Genomic DNA, 21,275 nt, shown 5'->3' with positions numbered 1-21,275 from the left:
AGGGGGCCCCGGCCTCCCCAGTTTCACTCCCTATGGTCACTCAGGGTCTCGATGATGTCCAGTGCAGACCTGCTCCCCAGGGCGGGCCAGAGGCGGAGGTACCGCAGCTGCAGCTTCTGCTGGGCTCCCCAGCTAGAAGGAGCCGCAGGACTCAGCTGGAGGCAGTGCCTGGGATCCTGCAGCCACTGAGCACCTGGCAAGAGTGGGACACAGCTGAGAGGCCTGGCCACTGACCCCAGCCCAGCAGGAGAGGCAGGTGGGCAGCCAGCACAGGCACAGAAAGCACCACCTGCTGTCATGACTCATCCAACTTAAAACGGACACCAGAAAAGAGCTTCAAGTGCCTGGGAGGCAAGAGGAGAGTGGGCTCGGCCACAGGGCCGGGGGCCATAGCGGGTGCAGACCTCTTAGGTCCTGCTGCATGGGCCTCAGAGAGCCCAGGTTCTGGCTCGCACTGTGCCAAAGGCCCCTGGAAGGCCGCAGAGGTGTTGTGAGCAGCCCTCTGCCCAGCCCAACAGTGTGGTCCCCTTGGACAGACGCCTCCGTCCAGCCACGGTCAGCACCGAGGGCACCGTGAGCCTTCTTAGCCATCCCAGCACAGACTGCCTTGACTGCACACTGGGCCCAGTACTTGAGGGGCTGACCAGGCCCAGACCAAGTTCCCCACCCAGGAAGCCGCTCTCGGTGCCCTGGGCACAGGCATGGCCCATCTAGTGACTCAGGAGAGAAGACCTTGTCCTTCAGGCAGCCGGGCGGGTCAGACCTGGAGCCCTGTCTGTTGGGCCCCCAGAACCTCCACCTGCCTCACCAGTGGCACAGCGGCTGGCCGCAGGAGTGCTCGACACAGGGCAGACTGTCCCTGCAGGTGGAGTTGGCCCTCCAGAGCACGAAGGCACCCAAGGCCAGGAGACAGCACCCTGGACTACACAAGGCAAGCCACCACGCAGCAGCCCAGCTGCAGAGCACCGGGTGGGCGGAAGCGTGGCCACGCACCACACACTGCCAGGACGGGGACGAAGCCTGGGTCCCCCATTTGCACATCAGGAAAAGAGACTCTGCCATAAAGTGGCTCTTGGGCCAGACGAAACCAGCACACACTGGATCCATCCCTAGGGGGGGATGCAGGGGGGTCTGCCTCTCTGTGGGCCTGGCCCTGAAGAGGGCCCACTTCTAGCTTTGGTGGGGACACTGCTTTCCAGGCAAAGGCAAATGCAGACAGTTCATGCCAAGCCTCCCCTGTGCCTTACAAGGAAGCCATACAGCATCTAGCAGACGGCTTCCCTGGGAAAGAAATCAGAACTTTGCCTATGAGCACTGAAGAGCCAAATCAGTATCTTCTGGCTTTCAAGACAAACAATTGGCCAGAACTGTGTCCCAGCAGACCTCTTCCAAGTCCACCTTATTCTGACCCAGGAATCTCCCCAGTGGTGTTAGATGAGAACAGCAGACCGTCAGAGGGAAGGGGCGTATGCTCCAGACCCAGCACACCCCTGCACGGTGAGGGTGAGGCCCAGGGTTTCCAAATAAGTGCTCTTCGAGACCTAAGCAGGCGGCACATCCTGACCAGAAATGGCGAAGACAATGGCAGAATCTCACAAACAGTCCCAGGCGATGGGCTGAGCGCTTGGCTTGTGCTGAGAAGCGGTACAAGTCTTCCTGTTTTGAAAACAGGACACAGGTGCCCAGTGACCGTGTCTGATTGAAAGAGCACACCCTGGCTCGAGGCAGGACGTCCACTCGCCTTTGGGCACAGAAGGCTCACTCCAGGGCCTGCCCACCCTCTGGGCGAGTGTGGTTTCCGGCTCTGGCCTGTGGCAGCAAGAAGCGCTCCGGATGGCGGCTGGGAGAAGAAGAGCAGGAACTGCAGAGTGCCAGGCAGAGGCCCAGGCACTGGTGGCTTCACCTCCAGGCCAGGGCCACCTCTCTCCCCACCCAGGCCTGCTGGCTGAGGCCCAGCATACAGAGACGAGGTGTTCAAGAAAGTCAGAGGCCTGTGTCCCTGGACGTGCTCACAGACCTGTGTTCTCCAGGCCACAGTCCGGCCCTTATGAAAGTACTCAGGGCAGGTCTCAACCCTTCTCCCCTGCCGGCCAGCAGGTGTTGACTGCAAGGAGGCAGAAGCCGTGAATGAAATGAGATCCATCCTGTGCAGAACTGAAGAGAGGACCAGAGCAGACAGTGGGAAGGCTGGGCTCTCGGGCACCATGTCCAGCAGTGAGAGGCTGGCCTGCCACCCGAGGGCAGTCCCCAGAAACAGAAAGTGGCACCTAGCAGAGGACGTCTGGGCTGGGCTTGCTGCCCACCTGTGGCCCGCCACTGCCCCCTCTCCATCCCACAGGGAAGCAAGGACCCTCTCCAAGGACAAAAACATGGGGCTAGACAGCCACCATCGTCTTTCACCAAGCTCAGAGAAGGAGCTGACCTTGGAGTCACACAGCTGAGAGGGCAGGACCAGGAGGACGTCGTCCCCAGCCCTGGAGCTCCAAGGTGGCCCCTGGCTTGGGCACTGAATTTGGACACAGCCACAGAGGCACTCCACGGCTCCAGCCTTGACTTGGCCAAGACACTCGTGTGGATGGAAAAACAGAGCTGGTTCCGACCCGGCCATCTGCCTCAAGACGCTAGCACCACTCCCAGGCGGGCCAGGGCTCCTGCGTCTCCAAGCCGGGGCTCCAGGAGGAAGGGGCTTGGCCTGGGAACAGCTGGCGCACCACTGGGGTCTTGTCTCAGGCCTTTGTTCTCTCCCGGACGCCTGCGATCAGCTGAACTCCCAGCCCAGATTCTGCCGCCTCAGCAGGTCCTCCTGGCACGGGCAAAGGTACTGCCCAGACGGCCCCACCTGCCCCTCCTGCCCCATCTTTGTACCCTCTTCCTGGAAAGCAAACTCCAGACCAGAGACTGTCCTAGTCTACCCCACAGGGGACAAGCTGAGACCGGGGCACACTGTGGAAGGGGACTGTCCCCAGGAGCAGGCCCATGTCACAGCCGGTGTGGGCTGTGGTCTACTAAAGGGACCTCCACCAGCCCAATCCCCTGTCCTGCCACAGTGACCCACGGCGGAAGTGCAGGCACTGACCCGAAGCCACGCTGCCCGTCCTGTCGCTGGCCCTACCACGTCTGCACAGTGCCACCCTGACCTCCTGCTCCACCTGTGCGCCGACCTCTCCACGCACCCCCCGGGCAGCCAGGCCCTCCCTCCTGTCTCCTCGCCCGCCCACCCATCATCCTAGGGGAAGCCCCTGCATTGCCCCAGCATTGCCCCAGCACAGGAAAGGTGCAGGGCCTGGAAGGGCAGCACGGGCAGCCCCCGGACAGCAACTGATCAGGTGTGTTTGCCAAGGTCAGAACGTGGCCAGAGAGGAGGGCGGCGAGAACACAGGGGAGCCCTGGTGTCCACATCTGGGCCACTGTGCCCCGTACCTGGCCGGCGGCTCCCCATGTGAAGGCAGCGGCCTGCAGGGCCCCCTCGGCCTCCCCCGTGTCCATGGTTCTGTTGGAGTCCTGCTGGCACCGGACCAAGCTCACAGCACTCCCCGCAGCCCACGGGCACTTTGCCCCAGAGAGGAGATCTCATGGCACCAGCAAAGTCCCTGCAGGGTGACTGAGCCACAAGTACGCAGTACTGACGGCAAAGCGAGCCCCGGCCTGACAGAGGGAGGCTGGGCCCCACCATGGGGACGTCCAGGCCTGGAGACGGGGGCTGGGAGCCCAGGCCTGACAGAGAGAGGCTGGGCCCCACCATGCCGACGTCCAGCCCTGGAGACGGGAGCTGGGCAGGCCTGACAGAGGGAGGCTGGGTCCCACCATGGGGACGTCCAGGCCTGGAGACGGGAGCTGGGCAGGCCTGACAGAGGAAGGCTGGGCCCCACCATGGGGACGTCCAGGCCTGGAGACGGGGGCTGGGCAGGCCTGACAGAGGGAGGCTGGGCCCCACCATGGGGACGTCCAGGCCTGGAGACGGGAGCTGGGCAGGCCTGACAGAGGGAGGCTGGGCCCCACCATGGGGACGTCCAGGCCTGGAGACGGGGGCTGGGAGCCCAGGCCTGACAGAGAGAGGCTGGGCCCCACCATGCCGACGTCCAGCCCTGGAGACGGGAGCTGGGCAGGCCTGACAGAGGGAGGCTGGGCCCCACCATGCCGACGTCCAGCCCTGGAGACGGGAGCTGGGCAGGCCTGACAGAGGGAGGCTGGGTCCCACCATGGGGACGTCCAGGCCTGGAGACGGGAGCTGGGCAGGCCTGACAGAGGAAGGCTGGGCCCCACCATGGGGACGTCCAGGCCTGGAGACGGGGGCTGGGAGCCCAGGCCTGACAGAGGGAGGCTGGGCCCCACCATGGGGACGTCCAGGCCTGGAGACGGGAGCTGGGCAGGCCTGACAGAGAGAGGCTGGGCCCCACCATGCCGACGTCCAGGCCTGGAGACGGGAGCTGGGCAGGCCTGACAGAGGGAGGCTGGGTCCCACCATGGGGACGTCCAGGCCTGGAGACAGGAGCTGGGCAGGCCTGACAGAGGAAGGCTGGGCCCCACCATGGGGACGTCCAGGCCTGGAGACGGGGGCTGGGAGCCCAGGCCTGACAGAGGGAGGCTGGCCCCACCATGGGGACGTCCAGGCTTAGAGACGGGAGCTGGGCAGGCCTGACAGGGGGAGGCTGGGCCCCACCATGGGGACGTCCAGGCCTGGAGACGGGGGCTGGGAGCCCAGGCCTGACAGAGGGAGGCTGGGCCCCACCATGGGGACGTCCAGGCCTGGAGACGGGGGCTGGGACCGCCAGCTCATCTTCATACCCCTCAGCCCTCCACTGTCAGGACCTCCCTGGGAAGGCCCAGCTGGCCCCGCGCAGCAGTGGAGGCCTGAAGGGGCCTTCAGTGACAGTCCCTGGCAAGGATGCTCAGGGTGAGAGCCCAAGGGCGCGCAGTCTGTGACCCTGCCCAGGGACCTCCCCAGCACCAGCCCTCACAGACACTCACAGCCTTCACACCTGGACTGACTGAGCCACAGGGATCCCAGGGAGAGAGAGAGGTGAGGGAGGCTGGCGTGTGAACTAAAAGGCAGAAGCCACCAGAAGGCCAGAGGCAGAGTGCTGGCCCTGCCCCCTGCCCTGCCACCTCGGAGGCACCATGGCCCCCAGCCTTGGTTGGCCCCCGCACCTGGAAATGGGGCCAAGAGCAGCCACCCAGGGTCTGTGACGGCAATGCCCGAGGGCGCCCACGGTGCAGGCTGGTTATGAGGAGCTCAGCAGGAAAGGCCCCCGGGGCTGAGCAGGGGAGGGACCTGCTGACTCTGCACAAAGACCTCCACATCCACCAAGTGGGACGCACACAGAGGGGCACGCACACAGAGGGGCACGCACACAGAGGGGCACGGGCACAGAGAGGGGCACGCGCAGAGGTGGGCACACGCAGAGGTGGGCACAGGCAGAGAGGGGCACACGCAGAGGTGGGCACAGGCAGAGAGGGGCACACGCAGAGGTGGGCACAGGCAGAGAGGGACACAGGCAGAGAGGGGCACACAGAGAGATGAACACATGGAGAGAAGGACACAGGCAGAGGTGGGCACAGGCGGAGACAGGCCCACGCAGAAATGGGCACTTGCAGAGACGCACCCATGCAGAGGGGGCACACACAGAGAAGGGCACACAGAGAAGCACGGGCACTTGGGGAGACCTGCACAGGCAGATGAACAAGGAAGAACTGAGTGACAGAGGCACAGTGCACAGGTGAAGCTGACATGCCAAGGGTGACGGCGCAGGCTGGCCGTTCCGAACGTGTCACTGAAGTTTCCTCAAAGAACAGCCTTGATAACAAGAAAAATAATTAATTTCTTATTAATAAGAAAAGAGGGTTCTTTCTCTTTCTTCCCTTTATCAACTGTGTTTCGAACCCATTTTGAGTTCAAGAAATAAAAGCTCTTTGCACGACTCTCGTGCTCAACGGGGATGAAGGGCGGCAGAGGCTGGCTCCTGGTGCTGACTGCGTGCCCCCGCAGCCCTGCCCCGCCACCTCCTGCTCCATGCTCCAGCCCCTCTGGTCCCACAGTCTCTGCTCTGGCCTCAGCACCACAGCCTGCTGCTCACTCCAGTATCTCCTGGCTCCGGTTCCCAGGAGGCGGCTCCCACGTTGGGCCGAGCCTGACTGACCATGAGTACCTGACCATGAGTACCTGACCATGAGTACCTGATCATGAGTACCTGACCATGAGGAGTACCTGACCATGAGTACCTGACCACGAGTACCTGACCACGAGTAACTGACCATGAGTACCTGACCACGAGTACCTGACCACGAGTACCTGACCATGAGTACCTGACCATGAGTAACTGACCATGAGTACCTGACCACGAGTACCTGACCATGAGTAACTGACCACGAGTACCTGACCATGAGTAACTGACCATGAGTACCTGACCACGAGTACCTGACCACGAGTACCTGACCATGAGTACCTGACCATGAGTAACTGACCATGAGTACCTGACCACGAGTACCTAACCATGAGCACCTGACCACGAGTACCTGACCATGAGTACCTGACCACGAGTACCTGACCATGAGTACCTGACCACGAGTACCTGACCATGAGTACCTGACCACGAGTACCTGACCATGAGTACCTGACCATGAGTACCTGACCATGAGTACCTGACCACGGACAGCACAGACTCAGGGTTCTAGGTCAGGCCCCACCTGATCCCGTCACTTGGCCTGGAGGACCAAGTCATGTGACATACCACGAGGACACTGTCAGCCAGGGGTCCTGAAGACACAGGGCCACAGGACGGGTAGGGACAGGGTGGAGAGGAGGGAGAGGTAAGGGAACACGGCGGGCAGGAGGAGAGGCACAAGAAGAGAGGAGGCAGAGGAGGCTGGCCCCGAGGTGGTGGGGCGGAGAGTCAGGATGTGCAGCGTGGGCGGGCAGGGCCTGGGAGGAGTCGCCCAGGCCCAAAGGCTGTGGGCTGCAGAACCCTCTCCTGCTCCGCGGGCTCCACCCTGCTCCACTCAGGGCTTAGCTGACTGAGCCAGGACCACCATATTGAGGAGAGCTATCTGCTTTACTCAGAGTTTATCGATTTAAATGTTAATCTCCTCTTTAAAACACCTCCCCAGAAATGCCTAGAATAACGTCTGACTCCGTATCTGGGAGCCGCAGCCCATCCCCACGGCCCTAAAGCTCACCCTCAGGGGCTTCCCATCAGAAGGCAGGAGCGCAGCAGGCCTGCTAAGATGGAGCCGCTCAACAGGGAGCAGAGACCCGTGGCCGGGTCACCCAGACCAACAAACAAGCCAGGCAGAGCCCCTGGGCACTCACCCGGGACCCAGGCAGCTAGCAGAGGAGGCGCCAGCTGGGCCAGCCACTCCCCAGAAGCAACTGGCCCAGGTCCCTGAGGCTCGCTGACCTTGGCTGGTGGCTCTCTAAGTCTCCAGCCAGGTCCAGTGTGTTTTAATCCGCTCCCCCAAGGAAAAGGTCACGAGGTGGAAGCCCGTGGCTACCACCAACACCGACTGGGGGCTTCCCACACATGGCACTCAGGAACGTGGGAACACAGCCCCAGGTAACCAAGACGGGACCAGAGAACCCCCATGACAAAGGTGGTGTGAGGACTTCCAGGGACAGCCGTGACACCATCGCCAGGAAGGCTCTCAGAGAAGGTCCCAAAGGGAGCCTCCTCAAAAACCCAGGTGGCCCGCGGCTCGTTCCCCACCACCGCTGAGAGCCCCCGCCCTCGACAGTCTGCTGCCTGCGTCCGCTGGCCACCTACCAGTGAGGGCAGGAGAGCCTGAGGCAGCACCCACGGTGGGTAGGGTTGCAGCCACTAGCCGGGCACCTGGGAAGACTGGAAAACAGCCAGCCCTTCTCTGAAGAGCTTCATCCCCCAGAACCAGCTGAAAGGCCACTGGACCCAGGGCTGAGGACCTCACAGCAAGGAAAGGCCTTCTAAGGCTAAGGAGCGACCAGGGAGTTGGGCTTTAAAACTCGAGCACTCTGAGCTTAGGAGGAAGGAAGTTTGGATCTGCTGGAGGATTCCTTCTTCCTCCTCCTCTGCGACCCTGCAGCTAGGCATCAACCTCTTTTCAAGTCATGGAGAGGGTAGGGAGGAGAAGGGACAGGAGTAGGACAGAATGGTGCACACTGCTACCGTGGCACTGCCACCACTGCTGGACACACTCACAGCCTGACCCCCGGCACAGTGAGCACCCAACAGCAAGGGCTGCATGTGCCAGTGACTGACACCTCCCAAGGACTCCATATGATGGATGGTGGACACCTGGCAGATGGGTGGCAGAGGGATGGATGTGTGTGTGGGTGGTTCAATGGGGGGTGGCTTGGATGGTTGTTGGATGGACGGGTGGATGGATGGATGGACAGACAGATGGATGAACACATAGATGGACAGAACCATGCATGGAGAGGTGGGTGGGTGTGTGGGATGATTGGGAAGATGGAAAGAAGGATGGATGGATGATGGATGTGTGGATGAAAGAGTGGATATGTGCACAGATGGGTAGAAGAGCGGCTGGATATGGGGATGGATGGACAGGTGGGTGGGTGAATCGTGGGGTGACACACTAACTTAAAAAGGTCACACAGTAAAACACACACACAAGAAAATAAGCATCCGATGTGCTTGTTTGCCCACTGTTGCCATGCCAACACAAACATCCCGCGTCTGGAACACCAACGGGGATGACTATCTACTTTAATTGCTGTTTTTAAAAGTTAAACGTGCTGCTCCTCTGCTTATAAACTTTTAGAAATATTTGCTTCACCCCAGGAAGCAGCAACCATAACTTCGTCCCCTGGAGTCTGGCTGAGACCAGGAGGGGGCATGACGTGAACAGTGGCTGGCGTGCAGCCCCGTTTCCCACCGCCCCCCAAAGCCACCTCACCTTCCCAGTGAAGACACTGCTCTGCCTAAAACTGCAATGGTCTCATTTTCTTTCCTACAGTGAACAATGCACACAAAGAGGTCAATCACTGCTGAGGCCAAGTATTCCCTCTCTACCCAGCCAGCCTCATTTTTAGAGTAAGCCTGGATTTCCACTGTCACTGTCCCTCACGCTTTGTGCGGGAGTGACGTGAGGTCTATGCTGATGTGGCACTTCAAGAAAGCAGGATGTTTCTAACAATAAAGTGGGGACTTTGGGAGGGCAGGGCAGGGCACCTGCGATCACGGAGCATGTCCTCTGTCCCCCTCAAAGGGGAAATCGGACGTTTGTCAAGCGCGTGGCGCGGTCTGTTAGGGAGAACTGCCCACCTGACTTGCGTCAAAGCTGGGCCGATGGTGACTCCTGTCTGCACCTGAAGTCTCCACTGACTGAAAGTCAGCCCCTGAAGTCAGGAGGGGTCGTGTCCTGCCAGCCACCGGCTCTCGGAGACCCTGCCGTCTCCAAGGGCTCCTGCACCGTACCCCCTCCGCCCACCCATCCCCACCCCACGTCTGGCACCAGGCGCCCCCGCGGGTTGGATCTGTCACATTTACCCCTGCACTCGGGTGCGGTCCAGAGGTTGGAGACGTCTGCCCACAGTGAACACGCGCCCCTAGAGCCAGTGGCCTGGCGGGAGGCCCACAGGACCCTCCTCTGGCCCCCACAGATGGGAAAACAGGGGCCCTGCAGGTGAGGCCAGGCAGCGTGCCCCAACCACCCCCTCTCTGCTTGCTGGCCGTCATGTCCTGAGCGGCTTCCTCTGCAGACCCTTCGTGATGTTCTGCCTCACCTTGGGCAAGAGCAATGTCCGCCGGGGACCAAGTCACTGAAACTAGGAGTCAAAGTCAACCTTCCCGTCTCAGCTGTCCTTGTCTGGTGACTGGGTCACAGCAAGCACTGCTGACACAGCTTCTGTGGGGGTGCGCTCCTGGCCCTGCACTCAGTGTTCATGATCGACAACGTGCAGGCACATTTATGGGTGGCTGATAAAAATTCTGTGGCCAGAGATTGACAGAAGGTCAATCTGCAGCTCCTCTAGGAGCAGTGGCCAGTGCTGCCCCACTCAGTGTCCAGAATGTGACTCCAACAGACAACAGGCACCGACCGTGAATCCCAGGGAGCAGACGGCAGGGTGCAGGGCTGCCCGATATCCAGGGTCCTAAAGCCTGGTGTGACCACTGTCCAGCAGAAGTCAGCAGCCACTGGGCAGAAACCAAACAGGAAACAGCCATGAGCTGGGAGCCCCTGGAACGCAGAGCAGACAGAGCTGTCAGCAAGTGTGGTGGTCGGTGTGGTTCTCAGGCACACTCGGGTGAGTCACAGAGTGTCGGGAGGGACCGTCCTCAGGCAGGCACAGCTGGTGGCAAGATGGTGTCCCACGCCCAGCAGCCCAGCACCCCTCCCTGCACCCGCCCTCAGCTGCCACAGGCTGACCCTGTGGGATCTGTGCTGCTAACATTGTGAAGGACCAGGCTCAGCTAAAGGGACGGTCCTCAGGGAAATCGCACCCAGAACCCAGGCAGGAAGCCAACTCAGGATCCCACAGGAGGCCAACCAGGATCCCTGGTGTAGATTCAAGCCATGGCGAGATTATAGAAGCCTACCCTAAAATAATCTAGACAGACACGTAAAACAATGCACACAAATGCAGCCTTATTTACAGGAGCACAAAGAAAAAAAATGGAAACAAAGAAATGACCAGTAATAAGAATTTCATTAAGTAAATGTGGCAATTCCAGACGAATAAATACTATGTGGCCGCTAACGATGACACAGGAGCAGGGTTGACACTCAGTGGTAGAGCACTTGGGAAGCACACCTAGATCCTGGGTTTCACCCCAGCACTGCAAAGGAAGGAAAAAGACAATGTCCCTGTGCAGAGCTTGAATACTGAGCAGGATCGAAACACACGGCCACGTTTTAAAACACATGAGGGACAGAATAGGACGTCCATCGCCACCCAACTGTTGACACGTGATTGACACAAGGAGAGGTCTGCGAGATCCTGCATCCGAGGAAAAAGTCCAAGAAGCTGATACTTTTCTCTGATCATAGGAATGTGAGTCATTTGTTCTATCTGTATTTCTCAAATTTTTCTACTATAAACATGTACAACTTGCAAATTCTTAAAAAAAAATTCCTTAAAAAAATATGTTGCAAAATAAAAATACACAGGATGGCGCAATTAGTGGGAAAGAGGGTGTTTCATAATTCTTTAGCTTATGGCCTGGAGAACAAGCTGCCCAGCGCTGGCTTCAAGCCGGAAGGCTACTCTGACACATCTGTGTGCATGGCCAGCTCCACAACTGCAGGGAGTGGACACGCTGAGCCACTGAGAGGGCGCAGGAGTGAAGGCAGCACGGCTCATTCCCAGAGTCCTTCAGACCGCAGCAGAAAGCAGGAAGAGCGGGAGTCCCCTGGCCAGAGGGCGGAGCCCTCGTGGGCCCCAGGGCACACACCACGTCCCTGGCTCAGGGCAGCAGAAGATGCATGTCTCACACTTAAGCAAAACTGTTCCACCATCCGGCTGATTCCAGGTCTGCAGAAGCCCACCTCTGACGGGAAAATCAGGGTTCTCCTGGTTCCCCTCCAGCCCTTCACCACCTCACCCACCACCTCCACAAACACTCAAGGCAGGCCAACGTAAACCCACGCCGGCTCCCGCCTAGGAAAGGTCCTCAGGTAAGCACCTGGCTGGCTCTGCAGGTTGTGGCTGCTGAGACTCCTTTACCTGTGCACAGAGAATCACGCTGGGCAGCTGCCCATCCAGCAGGAGCCACGCTATGCTGCTCATCGGGAGGATGGTTTCCCACTGGCATTTCTCTGTGGTGCTATTTGCTGCCTCCCACATCAGGAGTTGAGCTTGCAGGGGTGGAGGGCACTGTCAGCCCCAGGCACAGCACCCAGACACAAAAGGAACACCCAGAACGAGGGGAGCTGGGGCCCCTCCCAGGGAAGGGAGAGGCCCACAGCAGCACCCTGCTCAGGACAGCAGAGAAGGGAGAAGGACTTGGTAGAGGCCTCTGAGAGACCACGCAACACAGTCCGACGCCTAAGCACCCAAGTCCAGCACGGCACAGCAGAGGGGCAAGGCCCTCAGACATGTCCCCTCTGCAGGAACCTGCTGAGGCCTCTCCCAGGGCCTGGCATCCAGAGGGACATGAGACCAGAGGCAGTGCCCACGCTCCCTCTCCCCTCCCACAGAAGCCTGGAGGCCGAGGCTGTGCAGGCAGAGCTTCAGACAGAGCCGGGACACTGTGTCACTGTCAGAGCAAACATGGTCCCAGAGCTCCAGATGTGAACAGGTCGGCTGCTGACAACTATGCAACTCTGCCTTTGTGTCAGCAGGCAGCCACGGACAAAACCCAAGGGGCACTCACAGCTCAATCTGCAAAGAGCCTCCAAGAAGAGCCCGGAGCTCTGCACCGCCCCTCACGTGGCGAGGTCCACGGGCTGCTCCACGGCGGCCCAGCACTGAAGCCGAGCCACCCCGATGCAGCAGCGTGCCAAGGGACCGGGGAACACCAGCGCCAGCCACTTCCAGAGCAGATTTGAAACTCTGAGCACGTGAGCTCATCAGCAGTTAGTTCTGATTGTTATTTATTTTTTACCACACCTTGGTGCAGAAAAATTTAAAGGCTAAAAAACGGTATTTTAAAATGGAGTGGGGACTTCTGCTTTCTGTCAAGATGGACCAGCAGTGGCAAGAACAGATAGGAGTGGGAGACACAAAGACCTGATGTGAGGCCACTGGTTTCAAAACAGGCATCGGCGAAACAGGATGGCCCAGGAGGTGGACAGAGAGGCTCGCACCTTCCCAGCCCCTGCCCAGGGACATCGCAGGACAGAACTCCAGGATGGCCCTGGAAAGGACAGGCAAGCTCCAGGGAGGGCAGACACCACTGTGGAGAGCAGAGGGCGCTGGGTCGGCTGAGCACCGACCAGCACACGTGCGGTGGCAGGAAAGGGCCCCCAGTGGGCTAGAGAGCAGTGTCCAGCACTCACCACAGCGCCTGTTCCCACCACGGGACTGAAACCGCGAGATGGATGGGGCACTGGGCATGGCATTTTGGAGGGTCTTGCCTCAGCCACCTCTTGGAAGTGATTCCTCTCAGCCTGAGGACTGCTCCAATCTTGCCTCAAGACCAGAAAGAGCCATGCTGTCTCCACGTAACTGCACCCAGAACAAAGCCAAGGATAATGACTGGACACTAAAACATCTGGTGCTCAACAAAATGAAATTCACAGTGTCCAGAATCTAATAAGACGTTATCAAGCATGAGAAGAGGCAGGAAAGTAATGATCCATCATTAAAAGATGAAAACATTCCATCAAACCAGCCCTGAACTGACACAGACGTCAACGTTAGCAGCCAGGAAAGAGTACGCTATGGAATCGCATCGCACAGGTTCAGAACGTGAAGCAGAGACACGGAGGCCTGTGCCGAGGTCCACGTGTTCCAGAGATGAGGACTGACCTGAAATAGAGGCGATCAGTAGCAAATTAGGTATCGCAGAGAGAAGACCTGAAACCATACAGAAGTAAGAACAGAAAGCACGCAGGTTAGTGGCCCCCAGAGAAACGGACAGGAGCCTCTCACAGGCACTCCTGGAACCTTCAGAGGAGAGGGGACAGAGGAGGGGACAGAGCACACGGCTCGGGAATCAACGCCCCAGAGCGTCCAAGTCTATGAAATTATAAAGCCGTAAATCTAAGTTAAAAACCACAAATAAATAAACAAAACCCCGAGTGTGAGAAGCAGGAAGAAAACCACGCCAAGGCAGATCTAATCAAAGTGCAGAGAGGAATCCTCAGGCCGTCAGAGACACCAGGGCACAGAAGTGGGGCAGCTGCGTGCCCCTGGACATGGAGCAGAGGACAGCACAGCAGCATCTAGTCTACAGCAGGGGCCGAAGTCATCCCACCAAACATCACTCAAAAGTTAAGGTAAAAGAGACTATTTCTTGGGCATAACCAAGCTGGATGCAGGCATCCCCCAGGGGTGCATGTCAGACGTCTTCCCCGCAGAAGACGGAAACATGCTCCCACACAGGGGGACCCACCAGGTAGGACCCCACCGTCCTGCCTACTTAAATCTCAAAAAGGAACTGTTTAAACAAAATAATGAAAACATAGCGTAAGTTGCAATAATGTCAAGTTAAAATGTGTGAAGACAACAGCCCAAAGCCAGGGCTGGGGAGGAACCAAGTGTTACTGCAGGTTCCTCCAAGGCTCAGTGGCAATATTTGAAGTTAAGCTGCAATAAAACTCAGAAGGGTATTACAAATGCTAAAGCAAGTAGGTTCACAGCAGATGACCAATGAACAACAGAAAGTGTAGTGATATTAACATGCATTTAATGCCAAAGACATAGAAATGGAGGGAAAATAATAACAGATGGGACGACTAACAAGAGGAGAGATTTAAACCCAGTCCTGCCAATTATCACATTAAGTGTAAATGGTCTAAATATCCCAACTAGAAGGCAGAGGAGGTCAGGCTGGGTGAGAAGGCTAGGCCCACCCACATGCTAACACACCAGGCAAAGCCAAGGACGGAAGCCCACTCACAGCTAATGCTGACTTCAACAGAGGAGAAACAATATCTATATCGGACAAGGTGGATTTCAGAACAAACATTACCAAAAATAAAGAGTCTCTTTAGCAAGAAGGAATAGGAATCCTAAAGTTTGTGTTCCTAATAACACAGTTGCAAGATACATGAGAAAAAACTATAAAAACTTCAAGGAGAAAAAGGCAAATTCCCAGAGAGAGTCGTAGATTTCAACTCTTCTCTTTCAATAATCAGTGGAATAAGTTGAAGGAGACTGAGGCAGGAGGATCAAGGCCAGACTCGGAAATTTAGCGAGAGCCTGTATCAGAATAAAGTATAAAAAGGCCTGGGATGTGGCTCAGGGGTGGAGCACCGTGGGTTCAATCCCTAGCACTGGGGAAAAGAAATGGCAAAATACACAGACATAAAGTTAGGAAGGCACAGAAGATCTGAACTGTCCACCAACTCCATCAAACTGAGATCACAGAATGTTCCACCCAACGGCAGCAGAATAGGTTCCTTCTAAGTGCCCAAGAAACATTTCCAAAATGAGCCATACCCCAGGCCAAGGAACAAGTCTCAATGAATTTAAAAGGATTTAAGTTCATAATTTATACTTGCTGCTGCTGATGGAACTGATTAGAAAGCAACAGCAGGAAGATGTCAGGAAGATCCCCAGACATTCAGCAATTGTCACCCTATCAACAAAGAAACCGGAGGAGTCAGAAGGCACCTGATCACAGTGAAAATGGAGACCCTGCTCGCAGCTCCGGCCACCTACGTCAGAGAAGAATCACCTGGCACCCTGGCCTCGTCTTCACCTTGGTGAGGCAGGAGCACACCGAGCCCCAGCAGAGAAGGGAGCGAAGAGCAAGGTGGACATGAGCAGCGTGGACACAGCAACCAAGAGGGAAATGGACGTGTCCAAGGCTGGCCTTCACAAACCACACAACAGACCTTCCGGGCTGAGGCAGGAAGAAACAGTCCCGAGGACAAGGCGGACTCCGCGGCTGCTCAGTGACCTCAGGTCTCAGATGGCAAGGGGAGCTCATGCGCGACTTCATGCTGGTGATCCCAGGCTCACCTGTGAAGTGGAGGGTCTCTGGGTGGGAGCAGACTCCCAAGCTCGCTCCAGAGCAAACACCCTGGAAGGCCTTTGGCAACGGGAAAAATCAAAACTGCAGCTCGCATTCCTTCCACAGCTAAGTAAGCCCAAGACCAGGGCCCCACTAGGGCCTGGACAACATGCTGAGACCCACTCTCCACACCCTCTCCAGACACGGGAAAGGACGTGCATCCCCACACCTCCAGGAGGCAGAACCTACTCTCAGGGGCCAAAGACAGACAAGAAAGAAAATGGAAGACCATCCCCCTCCGCAAGCAAAAGGCTGGCAGGAGGCACCAGGAAGCAGTCAGGGCACAAGCTCACCATTGGACTGTGGGGACCCGCTCCAGGGTCAGAGGCAGGACAAAATTGCCTAGGGTGCACCACTAGAGTCTGCACCTCTACAGACATCAACTGTGTCTTGAAGGCCCTCCTTCCCTCATACAAATCCACCCTGAAGGTCAAATAAAGCCACAGTCCTGGGGTAAGCTTCCACTTCAGCCCCTGGGCTCCCAGGGGCCCTGGGTGCTCCGGGGCTGTGCAAAGGGTGCTGAGCAACACCCTGCCCTAAGGCCAAGCTCCTCGATAGGAATGCAGGTCCCTCTCTTCTGGGGCTGATCAGCTGTGGGCAGACACAGAACCCACCAGCAGCTGGAGCTGGAGCCCGCCTAGGATCCCAGCTACTCGGTTACTTCAGAGGCTGAAGCTGGAGGACCGCAAGTCTGGGCCAGAGAAGTCCATCTCAAAATAAAAAAATTAAAAAAAAAAAAACAAAATAAAAAGGGTTTGTGATGTGACTCAGTAGTAGATTCAATCCACTGAATCACTGGATTCAATCCCCAGAACGACTACGGAACTAAATTAATAACATCCTGCAAGAGCAGGGCCGAGAAGGCCTGGAGCCCAGGGCAGTTCTGCTCCTTCTCCTCCCAGGCTTATGGCCTGAGGTTCTGAAGATCCGGGTCTCCCCTTTCTCTGCCCTCAGGAGTGTTGACACGTGGGGAGAAGCCGCCCCTCCAGAGCGAAGAAACCAGTTAACATAATAACATGGGTCCTTGACCCTGAGCAGGGCCTTTTCAATCAGGTGGAGAATGCAGCAGGACCCCCACACTGAGGAGGTTGGAAAGCGGAGGAATGCGGGACAGCTGTCTGGCAGACAGGTGGCACCCAGAGGGAGTGCCTGTGGGCCCTGGCCGACCACGTGTTCCCCAAGAAGCTGCCTCCCTGGGCCCCGCGGCCCCGCCAGCACCGGGGTTTCTGCCACAGGCTTGGTTTGGCAGAGATGCCGGGTTTTGAAGTGGCCTGGGTTGCCGGGTGGATGCTAGCTTTGCAAAGTCGATTCCTATGACCTCAGCAATAGAGGCTGAAGAGAAGAGAAAGGAGCTGGGGAAAGAGTAAGGCAGAGGGCAGAGGCCCTGCTGCCCAGAGGACCCTGCACCGTCTATTTAAATGTACTCCCCCAAAGGCTGGAGTTGAGTAGAGAAAAAAAGGGGGCAGAGTAAAAGCACGCGCTTGGTCTCCCGATACCAGCTTTCCTCTTGTCAGCATGACCATGTCGACCGCAGTGTGAGTGCAGAGAGGAGCCTGCAGAGCTGCACCCAGCATGCACCCAGGGACCCTGAGGCCAGGCCCTGCTGCAGCGCACTGCAGCCACCTCACACTCTTCGGCAGAGGGAGCTCAGGGGCAGTCCAAACCGGAATCCCAAGGTGTCTTCAGCCCCTGTTTTCTGAGGCCCCAAGCTACAAGTGGGACCGTCTGTTGAAACACGGAGGGCCCAGGAATCACATTCTCCTGTAGCTCTGATCCAGTCCCTTCCAGAAGCTGGGTGGGGTCTCCAAAGTGAGGGACAAGGCGAAGGTGGGATGGCCCAACCGACTGTGGGAGTGAGGTCTTGGTGCTGACCTCTTTCACATCTCAACTTCCACCACAAAGTTCTTAAAAAAAGAAAGCAACAACAGCAAGGATGAGGGTGAAGAGAGCTAGCAGAGGAGCTGCAGAGCCCTGCTTCTGCCAGTGCCTGTGCCCTGCCCTGCTGAGCCGGTACCCACCCACGCCTGCCCCGACCCAGACACAACATAGGGGCTGCCTCGCTCCTTCCACTTCCCCAGCCCACCCTCTCCTGTCCTTGCCCAAGCCTGCCACCCCACCACACCACGGGTCACTGACGCACTCAGGCCACACGGCAAACACATTCTCCCAGGGAGAGTGCTGTCACATCACCGGCTCCGGCACTCAAACCCTGGCTGGGTTCTGGCTCCTGGCTCTACCCTCTCTCTGCCCGTGAGTCCACAGTCATGGCCACGGGGAGCTGTGGGTAGCCAGCTTCTTAGTGGAATGAAGGCATTTGGATTTCACCCAGACTCTGCTCAGTTCTTGAGGGATTCCATCAACCTGACATCTATGCTCCTTGCCTCACAGAATCAATGACATCAGATGCTCCCTTTCAATCATTTCTGAAAGCCCCAAAACTCCATGTAAGTATGATATAAATTTCTGCAAATGTACCCTTTCAGGAAGCCTCCCAAGTGTGGACAGAGGTTTGAGCCTGTCCCCTGGCTCCTTCACACTTCCGGTTATATTTTTGCTGAAGGCCACACAAGCACAGAAGGACAGAGAATTCCACTTTTCTCCTACAACACTCATTTTGAAATAGTGGGCTTTTTTTCAAAAAGCAATTAAGATTTGGGAACAAACACAGAGCAAGTATCAGGCTCTGACCACATGTGAAAAATGGCTTCAGGGTCCAAGTTTCTCCCACTAACTGACTAAAGAATTAATCCAGTCATCCACATTGGAGAAACCTCACCCTGTCCCACGTAAGTCCATTTCTTGGAGTACTGTACCCTCCTAGATCCTGGTCCTGGCTGACCATCCACCCCCTCTGGAAGGACAGTCTTTTTCAGCTCTCAGGAGCAGTTTCCTGTGGGCATAAGAGCCCCTGCACAAGGCTGCCTGCATAGCCATGACCCACCAGGAGAGGTAGGCAATCCGTGTACAAGAAGGCTCCCACCCACTTCCTGAACAGTTCACTCAAACTTTTACAACCTTTGCAGGCTCTTCAGTGGTGCCAAAAGTCTTCCAGTCCAGCCAAGAAAAGTGAAAACTATTTTTGGCATGCAGAGGGCAGCTGTAGGAGGCTGAATTAAAGTCGGCGCCTAGAACGCATGCTTGCCTCTACAGAATCTGAATTTTTCTAATCCAAGTATCATCAGAACACACCGAGGCCTGCAGCGAACTCTGGTGGCACTAGGTCCCTAAGAAGCAGGCTGTGCAAAAGGAAAGAGATTCCCCCTTAGGAAAAGGTGACATAGAAGTTCGTGCAGGTTTCTCTGGTCCATGGAGAGGTCCGCAGAGTACGTGACACATTGTAACTTATTTGAATACCAAGTATCCGGGAAGTTCAGCAATTCGGTAAACACGCTAGGCCAGATTGGAAAAGGAAGGAAGGACGCACTCTGGGCAGAAGAGCGCTCTGAACCCCATGCCGTCTCAGCCCCAGATGCCCCAGAACTCGGTCATCCACACGGTGGGCCTTCCTGGGACCTTGGCCGCCAGGCTGTCTCCGGAACCAGGAAAAGCCTCAGACTAGCCCTGTGCCCGTGGCCCCAGGAACACCCCAACAGACAGGAGACTCGCGCCTGGGGAGAATGCGAGGACACTGGCTGAGGTCGCTGTGGTCTGGGGAACTGAAGCTACACAGGGGAGGTTTCCCCGAGCTGAGCGCGGGGGTGGGGTACTGCACTGAGGGAAGCGGGGGCAGGGAGACAAGAGCAGGGGAGGGAGGAGGAGGGGCAGAGGAGGGGCGACCGGCCAGGAGCCCAACGCTCAAGGAGGAGAGTGGGACTCAGCGGGGACCGGACTGGACTGGAGGAAGAGGGGGGCGAACAGGAGAGAGAACGGGCCCTGAGGGAGGGCGCGGGAGGCGCGCGGGGATTTCCCTGGCAGTTCCCAACGCTTCTCGGTCCAGCGGGGATTCCAAGTTCTGAACAAAGGCGGCTCCCGAGGCCCCGCGCTTGGAGCTCGGTCCGCCCCTGGGCGTCCAGGCCAGAGCGGACAAAGGCCTGGCGCGCCCTGCGCCGGGTTCCCCGACGTCCAGTCACCACGTCCTCCGACCCAGGATCCCCTGCACCGCTGAGCGCACAAGCTTCCCGCGCCCCTTGATCCGCATGAGCCCCACGAAACCCCACGTGGGGTCCCCACCCCACGTGTCCCCGATCAGCCCTGGGTCCCGGGCCCCACTCACAGGATGGAGGTCTGCGGCGCCACGGCCGGCACGGCCTCCAGCAGCAGATGCATGCAGCGCACGGTGGTGCGGAAACACAGACAGCGGCTCGGACAGCCGGCGCCTGGCTTCTGGGCGACCACCGCCAGCGCCCCCAAGCCGCAGCACAGCACGAAAGCCAGCAGGCAGCGGCGCGCGGTCTCCGCGGAGCGCGCGGTCATGGCCGACGGTGCGAACCTAGGCTCGCTCGCACCGACAGACTGTAATGGGCCCGGCGCGTCCACCGCCGGCTCTCGACTGAGCCCGCCTGGCCGAGGCCCACGTCCCAGCTGTGCGCAGGGGGCGGGGGGGGGGCGCCAGCTGTGCACATGCGCGCCGCTCCGCCCTGCCCCCTCTGCCTCGCCCAGGGCGGGGGCGGGGCGAGGACCCAAAACCGCGGCGTCCTGCTGCTGCGCCCCCTCCCCGTAGCCAGGACAGGCGACAGAAGCGAGCGAGGTCAAGATGTGGTGGCCACCGCAGGAACTTTGGGCGCAGGGCGCCTTGGGTGCAGGGGAGAGGTTCGTGATCCAGGTTTGAATCCCCGATTCTGCTCTTGGAACCCAGAGGACTCAGCGCTAAGTTTCTCCACCTTTCTTAGCCATTCCTCCTTGTGTGCAGAAGGGGTATGTTGTTGTTGGTGACGTCACTGTTTTTTAACACTTTTGAGTGTTAAAAAACACTTAATATGTTCCAGGCGCAGTTCCAAGCACACTTTGGTGCTCTCTCCCTGTCGCCACTGCCACCCCCATATAAAACCATTTAACTTTCATTACTTTTGGAGAAACTGAGGCCCTCCTCCAGGTGCAGTATGGAGACAGGCAGGCACAGTGGCAAGTTTAAGAGCCAAGCTGCCTACTCCCTAAGGCCTCTACCCTCCTGCTGTCTGCCTCCTCTTCGCTTTAGAGTGGAAGAACCCTTGGCCTCACAGGTGGGTGTTGGGTGCATCTGGTGGGGAAGGTCACTGTGAACCACCCCCACCCTACTCCCAGGAGGGAAGCACCAAGGCTCAGGTGCCCACTGAAAGACTGCGTTCTCATACTTCTCGGTTGGCTCTGGCATATTGCTTCTCACCATTCTATAGGCAAGGACCTGGAGGGCAGGCTTGGCCCCAAGGTACGGAGTAAATAGGTGCCAGGCTCTGAAAAAGACCGCGGGTCTGTGCTGACCTGCCACTCCTGAGCTCACACAGGTGTTCTGTACCTGCAGGTTTGCTTCTGAGGGCCCAGCCTCTGGGAGCAGTGAAGGGGGGTGAAGTCCAGCTCGGCTCTCAGGAGGATTCAGGCCGCAGGGCTAGCCAGGCTGCACCATCCAGGGACTCAGGGTTGTTGGGAGGAGGCTCCTGTTCCTTAGCATGTAGATCCCTCCACGCCTGCACACCTCTGACCTCCCACACAAGTGTTCCCAGGGAGAGAATTAAGAGCCCATGGAGA

General features: G+C 58.0%; 1 protein-coding gene across 2 annotated transcripts in view; it reads right to left on the bottom strand.

Annotated features, from left to right (window-relative positions):
* Pxdn (peroxidasin) overlaps positions 1-20,150 on the bottom strand; it is an 81,245-nt gene extending 61,095 nt beyond the window's left edge. For both annotated transcript variants that reach the window (XM_005327328.4, XM_078029768.1), the window contains exon 1: positions 19,828-20,150. In XM_005327328.4, the coding sequence (XP_005327385.3) occupies positions 19,828-20,027 (200 nt within the window). In that variant the 5' untranslated portion in view covers positions 20,028-20,150. The remainder of the gene's footprint in view (positions 1-19,827) is intronic.
* Positions 20,151-21,275: the final 1,125 nt, after the last annotated feature.

Source organism: Ictidomys tridecemlineatus, chromosome 12 (genome assembly GCF_052094955.1).
Source record: "Ictidomys tridecemlineatus isolate mIctTri1 chromosome 12, mIctTri1.hap1, whole genome shotgun sequence".
NCBI classification, from domain to species: domain Eukaryota; kingdom Metazoa; phylum Chordata; class Mammalia; order Rodentia; family Sciuridae; genus Ictidomys; species Ictidomys tridecemlineatus.
Note: the sequence above shows the minus strand (reverse complement) of the source record. Positions and strands in the feature narration are given on the sequence as shown.